Below are 9298 nucleotides of genomic sequence, written 5' to 3'. Positions count from 1 at the left end.
TCTACGGTTCTCCCTCTTAGAGAAACCGATTTCTCTCTAATCTCTCTCAAAATTCACGTCTCTTTCACTCAAATAACTACTTTGATAGGTAAACCCTATCAGTATGCAGTTTGTGCATTGTGTGTAATGTGTGCATTGTATTAGTGGGTATGCGCTACATGGTGCTACGTGTATAATATGTATATTGTTTTGTAACTGTGTATATGCTATCCGCACGCAGTGTACAAATATTCTCAATTTTATAGTTTATTGAATTTTAAATTGTAAAATTAAGAAAATTAATTTTAAATCCAAATATTTTACAACACCAAACATGATTTGAAATTCAAAGCTCCTATTTTAGTTTTAGATCTTTAATTCATGATACAAAACGAAGCCTAATATATGTTAAATAAATCATTCATACGTGACTTTTTAAAAATAGAATGAACTACCCTAATAATCGCTGATCTTGTCGAAAAATGCACCAATGATCCATAAAAAAATTTTATAGCCTTTTTGGTTCTTAAAAATTACTCACTCCGTCCCATAGTAGATGTCACACTTTCCTTTTTAGTTTGTCCCATAAAAGATGTCACATTTCCTCTTTTGGAAAAAGTTCTTTCCCACGTCAATTATAAAATTATATTTTCTCTCACCACTTAACATAAAAATAACATCTCCTAAAATCTCGTGCCATCTTCAAAGTGTGACATTTACTATGAGATGGAGGGAGTACATTTTTTGGTACCTGTCTGTTTTTTATACCTCTTTACATTTGAAAAATCATCCAAATGCCATGGAGGGCATTTTTGGTCGTTGAAAATCACATTTTTTACCTCTTCATTCACGACGGAACTACGTAGGGCCAAGCCCCCGCGCCAGCGGGGGCTTGTTCGGCACCGGACCCCGACCCCGCCTTATACCTCCGTTTTCCGACCGATCTCCGCCCTAGATTAAGCCCTGCATTCCAACGTCCAGACTCCAGGGAATCTGCCGCCTCTGCCGCTGATTCGGTGAAATTGAAAAGTTGTTGGAGAAGATGGGAATTGGGCTTTTAAGTTTTGAGCCATTTATATAATTGTTGGGCTGCTTTTAATTTTTGGCTATAATAAATGAATGATGCCCTTGACATGATTAGCCGATTCAGATAAGAATTTGATTGGTATGTAAATGTTTAAAATTTTATCATATAAAATAATCTTAAGTGCATCAATTGTGTGCAATACGTCTCATGTTTTTTATAAATTTTGTTTGCCCCCATACCTCCTAATTTACTTGGTACTTAGATTCAGATCACTTGGTGGTTTGGTAGAATTAGAATTAGTAGTATAAAAATTATTTGTAAGTGTTATGAAAGTAGTTGTTAATAAATTTATTAGTATGTGAAATTTATTTAAGATATATTTGTGAAATGGAATGAGAGATGAATCATTCTTAGGCGATTGAGAATGAGACTAAGATAAATTTTGTATGCATTGAGAAATAAATTTTAAAAAAATATCGTAATGAGACTATTCTTAGGCAATTTCAAGACATAGCAATTTGTCGAAAACAGTTACTCCTTCCGCGACTAAGAGTCTCTTTTTCCATTTTGGTCTCTCCACAACCAGGAATCCCGGTTCATTATTATTATAAAATTAAAAGAGACATACATTCCACTAATTCAATTCACTCACATTTCACTTAAACTAGTAATATATATAAGTGGGACCCATATTCCACTAATTTTCTTCCACCCATTTTCTTAACATTTCTTAAAATCTGTGCCCGAAGAAATGAGACTCTTGTTCGCAGATGGAGGAGTATCATCTAGTGTGTCGTAAAAGTTGTACAGACATTACATGTAAAGTTAAATATTTTAATATTATTATTTTTAAAATTTAAGCCCCAGCTTATTTAATTTCCTGGTTCCGTCACTGACTTCATTCTTGCAATGTTTTCGGACATATATAAAAGCACATTTTCGGGCTAAATTTTTTTACCTTTTTAGTACTAGTTGATTATATATTTTTACAACATAAAACATTTTCTTTTGAATTATAATTCGCTTAAATTTTTTTAATAATTACTTGAATAACGTATATATTGAGCTTTATAATAAAAAAAAGTTACTTTAGTTTACTTTAATATTGTGTTTTACGGTAAATATAATTCACTTAAATTTTAATTATTATACTTTAAAAATATTTTCTCACTATACTATATTATAATTAACATAATTAAAATATTTATTTTTCACTCAAGTAAAGTAACATTTAAATATTTAAGTAACATTTTTTAAGTAAAAAATTTACTATAGTTCACTATAATATTTTTTCTTCTCAAGTTAAAAAAAATTAATTAAATTTTTTAAGTGAAAATAAATCACATGCAAAAAAAATTATATAATTCACTTTAATGTTTTTATTAAAAAAAGTCACTATTAAATTTATTTTTTTCTTCATATAGACTGAGTTTTATAATGAATACTACTAATACTTAATTTTAAAAATAAATAAAATATAATTAAACTATTTATTTTTAAACTCATAATGAAAATAAATTATTTTAAGTAAATAAAAATAGTATACAAGTATTTAAGGAGTAACTAAAAATACAAAAATAGTATACTAGTATTTAAAGTCTAAAATGCCCTCAAACATTTAAAATTTACATTTTTGGTGTATAGGGTTACTTTAATCTTATTGTACCAAAAAAGATTATAAAATTCTTTTAAGGAACATTGGCGCATTTTTCGACAAAATCAGGAAATATATAGGATAGTTCACTCTTTTAAATAAAACAAGCAAGCTATTATATTTAATAATCAGATCGGCCGATTGGGGATGCACCGCATGAAATCAAGTGAATTTACAAAGTGTACAAGAATTTATTTCATTAGTACAAATCAATACAATACACAAATTATATGCCAATTAATTGCGAACACTCGCCTTATTATTCCCAGAGTGCATCAAACACACAATGAATCTACCACCAAACAAAACAAGCCAAAAACCCCAAACCTTACCAAAAAAGAAAAAAAAAACAACATATTCAATTCCAAACCTCAAACATCAAAGAGCCAATGCCAGTGAGGAAGCAAAGAAAAGCGCAATGCTCCCCACCACACCCGATCCCGCCCCATTCTTGTGCGGAGGAGAGTCCTCGGATGGGGCCGGGGTTGGGTTGGTCTCCTCCCCGGGTGGGGGAGGAGGCGACTCCTCCCCTGCAGGGGCCGGAGACGGGGGAGTCATGTCCTCTGGTGGCGAGGGTGTGGGCGAGGGCGAGGGCGAAGGAGAGTGAGTTCCATTGGAATCATGCTTGCTCCGATCAGCCATCACAACAACTATCAACTTCTCATTTTTGTGGCAATTTTCAGCTACTCCACTTATGAAGTAATGCGGCCCGGATTCGTTGAGCTTGTAGACCGTGTGGCCGTCGGTGAACTTGTCGAAGGGCTTCTCCGTGTTGCAGCTCTCGTAGTCCTCCTTGCTCACGCGCAGGACCGAGTCATGATCCGAGGGATACACGAAAACTGCACTCATACATGAATGAGTCAGTATATAGAAGAGACAAAATTACTAACCAGTCAATATGGGACAAGAATTAGGTTTTTCAACATACTATCTGCTTCTTTAAAAAATAGAAACTTTTGAAACGACACAAGTTTTAATGCACAATTGGTAAAATAAGATAGAAGAATTGATAAAGTAAGAGAGAGGGAGAAAAATGAATAAAGTAAGAGAGAGGAAGAGAAAAAGTAGTGGAAATAGAGTCAGTTGATTGTGGGGTCCACTTCCTAGAATAGAAAGTTTCTATTTTTAAATGACGGTCCAAAATGGAAATAGTTTCTATTTTTAGAAGATGGAGGTAGTATATGACTTGACTCACGCAATGAGTCACCGATCTGAAATCGGGAGTTTTGAGCCCAGTGATTGTAGACGGAGGCGTTGGGGTCGGAGGGACTTGCCCAGCCTTGCGAGCCTCCCACTTTGAACTCGAACGCGTGGGAGCTCTGGTGCAAGAGAAGCCACACGCTCACGAGGCTGAGGACACGGGCGACTTGTTGGTTCCTTGAGGCCATTTTACAACTAAAAGGAGTTAGAAGGTTGGTGGAATGATTTTGGGAGGTGAGGTTTTTGTAGAGGAGAATGGGCCAACTTTATGGGAGGTAGAGTGGGATTGAAGTTTTGTTGTTATTCCTCTTCTGATTTCTTGGGGTGCAGTGCAAAGCATAACGCTGCTTTTTGGAATGTTTTATTTACTTGGTTTGTGCTTTGCTTGATTACATCTTCAATTCTACCTAGCTTCCACTTTGCAAAATGGTATCTTCATATGTTGCCAAGTTTAATCGGATTCTTCTACTCAAGGCCATGCACATGGGCCTACTTGTTTTCAATGTAGGGCTTACGTTATAATTGAGCCCATGACTAGATGGGCCAAGCCCAACCCTAATAATCTGAAACAATTGAAGTTTGACATAACTAGCCAAAAAAATCACCTAAATAATTTCTTACTAACAAAGAAAATAGAATACCAGTTTGGTAGCTAGTAATGTTTCGTTAGGATAATGGTATTGGTATTTATCCTTGCTTTACTTGATATTTGGTATTCAAGTTAAATTATCGTACGGTCGTATTACTTTTTTGGCCCACCTTGTTTTGATGTATTAAATTAACCCACTAAATAAGTGGCCTAATTATATTAAAATTTTAATTATGATGACTAACTCTAATTACCTTATTGTCCTCATACTTTTCACCTATTTCATTTGATAGAGATTTACTAATGGTACAATTTAAACTTGAATACAAATTAATATACCAACTCTAGAATTAAAATCTATTTTAGTTGTTTAACATACCAATCACTCATGTTAGCTTATTAACATAAAAGTAAATAACTTATCTATTACTAATATGACAAATTTTAACTTGACTACCTAAGGGGGCCTAAAGTTCAATACTATCATCCTTACTTTTGAGCGCGTTTTGCTTAATACATTAAACAGTATATTATATATTAAACTCATGGAGAGTTAAACTTTTAAATAAAAAATAATTTATTTTTGAAAATAAACAAAAGAAAATGACGCGTTTAGTAAAAGGAGTACTAACTAGTTAGCAACAAAAATAGTACTCCTCCTATAAAGATATCACTGTCACGCAACCTTTCTTCAAAAAAATAAGAAAATTGATGGCATAAAATTTAGTTTGTATATAAAATTTCTCGTATAAAATTAAATTAATTTGGAAGGTATGACTAAAAATAATAGCTTCCCCTGTTGTGGTTGGGCAAGAATGAAAGATTATGCATAAAAGTGGGCGGCATTTTTGGGTGTACCCATTTCCAAAGCCACCTTTCTCATTGCCTGTTATTCGGTTTCAAAAATGGAGGCCTCCATTTTGTTGCACCCATTTTTCTCTTCAACTTTTACTCACCCTTCTTCCATATAAATTCATTTTTCTTTTTCTTTTTTTACTTTACCTTTTTTGTAGGAAAGGATTATCTCTTTCATTTTCTTTCCATTTTTGAACAATGTGGAGGGACCCTGGAATCCCTGCTGATTCTTATTATGAGGTGCGCCCTGAATGCGCTGCTAGTGTTCCACAAAGCAAGTTCAGAATCAAGGTTTGCATTTCCTCTCTCTCACTTTATTCTCTCCGTTTTATATGTATTTTTTGTGTCATTAACATGCGTGTTAGACCGGAAAAACATTAAGCATTCGGAAATGGAATGCTGCTTTCTCCCCGGAAGGCCATCTTGACATAAGCAAAATACTCGAACGTATCCAACATGGGGTACGATGATCATGTCTACTTCATTGGTTTGTTTATATATGTCGTATGTTGATTTGTTGGTGTCGAACGAATGAAATAGGGGGTGCACCCCTCGATCCGAGGTGAAGTATGGGAGTTCTTGTTGGGTAGTTTCGACCCTCATAGCACGTACGATGAAAGGGAACAAACACGAGAGAGTCGAAGGTTTCTTTTGTTTCTGAGTACATCTTTTTTTCTTTCTTACATACATATGCATGAATGTTTTGAGTTATTTTCAGAGTAAAGTATGAAATCTTGAAACAATTGTGTAAGAAGATGTTTTCCTTGATCGGAAGTGGACGGTACGTGACTGCACCGATTATAACAGAGATCGGTGAACCTACTCAAGATCCCATTGCAATCAGCCAAATCTATGGTAAGCCAAAACTTGCTTTCCTAACCCTAGATCATATACATATATTTGCATCTTAAGGGTCTTGTTAGGTTGAAAACTATCTTAAATTGATAACTGACAACTATGTCAGCAACCTGCGTTATAGATGTCAACACGAAGACATCTGTACGCCAACTGAATGTAGTTGACATACATATGTCTTCTGTTAACATCTATATTTACATGTCAATAGAAGGCATACGTATGTCAACTACATTTAGTTGACATACAAATGTCTTCGTGTTGACATCCATGATATAGGTTGTTGACATAGTTATCAGTTATAGAAAGTTATCAATTGATCATAATCTCTGCATCTTAATTACTTATGCCTTTTATCTTGTCAAAAACAGGCGATTCGCCTCCCGATTTACAAAAACAAGCTTTGGAGGATGGCCCTATGGACAAGAGAGAAATCGAGTGGAAACTTACCTTACATCAAATAGGTTGCTTCTTGTCTTAATCAACTTATTTAATTTTGTGATCGTCAAATATATCTATACCTTGGTTTGATATCGAGAACGAATGGTAGGTCTTGATGTGGTCCGTACGGATCGGACTCTTATGTTTTACGAGAAGGAAGAAAATCTATCTAGACTTTGGGACATCTTATCCGTCTACGCATGGTATGATGCAGACGTCGGATATTGCCAAGGTCGGTATACTCATTCTACGCAACGATTATCGTTATTTTGCCACCAAATTTCGTTATTTCGCCATGTGAGCAGGTATGAGTGATCTTTGCTCTCCCATAATCATGCTTCTTGATAATGAAGCTGATGCCTTCTGGTGCTTTGAACGTGTGATGCGAAAATTGGTACAACTTTTAATTACTCATTATTATTTTTTTTAAATTGATTTCCTAGTGAATAATTTGGCTAACATTATGATTCCTCTAAAGAGAGGAAATTTTAAATGTACTGAGAAGTCAGTAGGTGTGGAGTCACAGCTATGTAATCTTGCTACAGTTATAAAAGTTATTGATCCTAAACTCCATCAACACTTAGGTAAATAAATTAATTCTTGCCTTCTTCATTAATATGTTGTGTAGTCACTAAATCTAATTAGTGTTTTTTGTTGATTGCAGAAACACTAGGAGGAGGTGATTATCTCTTTGCTGTCCGAATGCTTATGGTTTTATTTCGTCGAGAATTCTCATTTGCTGATTCATTATACCTTTGGGAGGTCATTTTTTCTTGACTTTCTTTGTTTGTTTAATTTATGCAATTTAGGGTTTAGTCTAACTAGGTTTTATTGGTTGGGATAAAAACAGATGATGTGGGCTCTCGAGTACGACCCGGACCTATTCGCGACATACGAGGACGAAGGGGAGGGACGAGACGGAAACAAAGGGAAGGCCAAGTCCAAGAGGCAATGTGGGAAATTTGAGAGAGAGAATATGAGAAATGGAACGGCGGTGGCGCCTCTCCCCATATCGGTTTTCCTGGTGGCCAGTGTGCTCAAGGAGAAGAGTGCCAAGTTGCAAGCAGAGGCCCGGGGTTTGGACGACGTTGTTACGGTAAGTTTTTATGCTGAATCGCTCTCGAGAATGACTTAACATATGAGGGAAACTAGATAAATAGATAGAAAAACTCAAGTTTCTAATTCTATTTTGTTAAATTTTCCAAAAAAGTTACCATTAAACCTAAAAATAAGGCCTATACATAGACAAAAAAAAATACTACAATTACTTAATTAGGAAAGAAAAGATAAACTCATACAATTTGACACAAACAAAATAATTTTGAAACTAAACCTAAAACTAGAAAATAACCAAAAAGATAAACTCATACGGCAAATTTCATCTTTATCGTAAGAAGACTCACAGCGCATCCATTTTGATAAATGATAGAAACACTTGTTGTTTGTTTATCACAAATTCTTTCTCTGCTAGATATTAAACGACATCACTGGCAACATCGATGCTAAGAAGGCGTGCGCGGGCGCGGTGAAGCTTCACAAGAAGTATCTAAAGAAGGTATGTAGGTAGTGTACTTGATCAATCTTCTTTCATGCATAGATTGATTGATACAATAATTTTTTGCAGGTGAAAGCGGGTGATGGAGGCCAAAAATTCAGCTTATTTGTTGCATTTGCCAAGTAATTAACAACTCTCGGATGAAAAGAATGCCATTGTTATATTTTATGTATACTATGGCGATTCACTAATCTTAGTTTTTGTATAAAAAATGCCGATTATATGCATATACATGTAACAAATCAAAACAAATCTTGGTCATCTTCAACCTAGACTATTTTCCAACTATAATTTAGGCCATTTATATCAAACTCAAAGGTATTTTTAAGTATATGTTACATCTATAAATCAGCACATGGAATATTCACTAGGCCCGCAGGTGGATACCCTTGATAATTTAAAAAAAAAGTAATTTTACTCCAATTATATACACCAAACCCAAAATTTACACCATTTTCTAGTATATGTATGTCTCATAAATTTTTATAGTTGCTACAATATACACATAGTATTTGGTGTTATTACGTAAAAAAAGAAAAAATGAATTTAAGTTTGCAGTATGATTGAAGAAGTTTTCTACACCAAATGAGATTTAGTGTATGATTGGAGATGATCTTAATATGTACACTATTTAACGTCAAACGACTCAAAACATATGAAAGATTTAGATAATTGAAACTAGTAGTTAATCTAAGTAAAATATACTAGCTGATTTTTTTTTGTTTCGGACGAAAACTTAAGACCTTCACATTATTTATACTCCCTTCGATCCATAGAAATAAGCTCATATTTCCTTTATCGTCCGTCCTATAAAAATAGTTCAATATCCATTTATGACAACCTTTTCCTCATTCTTTTAGTTTATTATTTATGCGCTCACCATCCACTACACTATTTCAACTACTTTTTCTCATTCTCTCTTACTTTGCCAATTACATATTAAAACTCTGTCAATCATAAATGGTCTATTTCTATGAGACGGAAGGAGTAGTATTTTCTCTATGTTTCTCTCATATCTCTATTCACCTTATTTCCCTCTTGTACTTCTTAAATTGAGTGAACTACAAGTCTATACTTTTGCTGATACACATTTGCGGTATCATACTTTTGAAATATTATTCTTTGTCCGTAAACTATAAATAA

At 34.2% G+C, this 9298-nt stretch overlaps 2 protein-coding genes across 2 annotated transcripts; one reads left to right on the top strand and one right to left on the bottom strand.

Annotated features, from left to right (window-relative positions):
* Positions 1-2831: 2831 nt before the first annotated feature.
* Positions 2832-4096, bottom strand: LOC121785853 (early nodulin-like protein 3). The gene is made up of 2 exons (XM_042184320.1): positions 3856-4096; positions 2832-3499 (listed from the first exon to the last, which is right to left on the bottom strand). The coding sequence occupies exons 1-2, from the start codon at positions 4046-4048 to the stop codon at positions 3039-3041; spliced, it is 654 nt and encodes a 217-aa protein (XP_042040254.1). The 5' UTR covers positions 4049-4096; the 3' UTR covers positions 2832-3038.
* A 1291-nt stretch (positions 4097-5387) lies between these two features.
* Positions 5388-8445, top strand: LOC121785852 (TBC1 domain family member 15-like). Its single transcript, XM_042184319.1, has 12 exons — positions 5388-5595; positions 5670-5765; positions 5845-5948; positions 6023-6159; positions 6531-6623; positions 6710-6832; positions 6906-6994; positions 7079-7184; positions 7265-7362; positions 7451-7696; positions 8072-8155; positions 8225-8445. The coding sequence occupies exons 1-12, from the start codon at positions 5503-5505 to the stop codon at positions 8279-8281; spliced, it is 1326 nt and encodes a 441-aa protein (XP_042040253.1). The 5' UTR covers positions 5388-5502; the 3' UTR covers positions 8282-8445.
* The last annotated feature ends 853 nt before the right edge of the window (positions 8446-9298 follow it).

Source organism: Salvia splendens, chromosome 22 (assembly GCF_004379255.2).
Source record: "Salvia splendens isolate huo1 chromosome 22, SspV2, whole genome shotgun sequence".
NCBI lineage: Eukaryota > Viridiplantae > Streptophyta > Magnoliopsida > Lamiales > Lamiaceae > Salvia > Salvia splendens.
The sequence above is the reverse complement of the archived record's forward strand: the minus strand, read 5'-3'. Positions and strand labels throughout refer to the sequence as shown.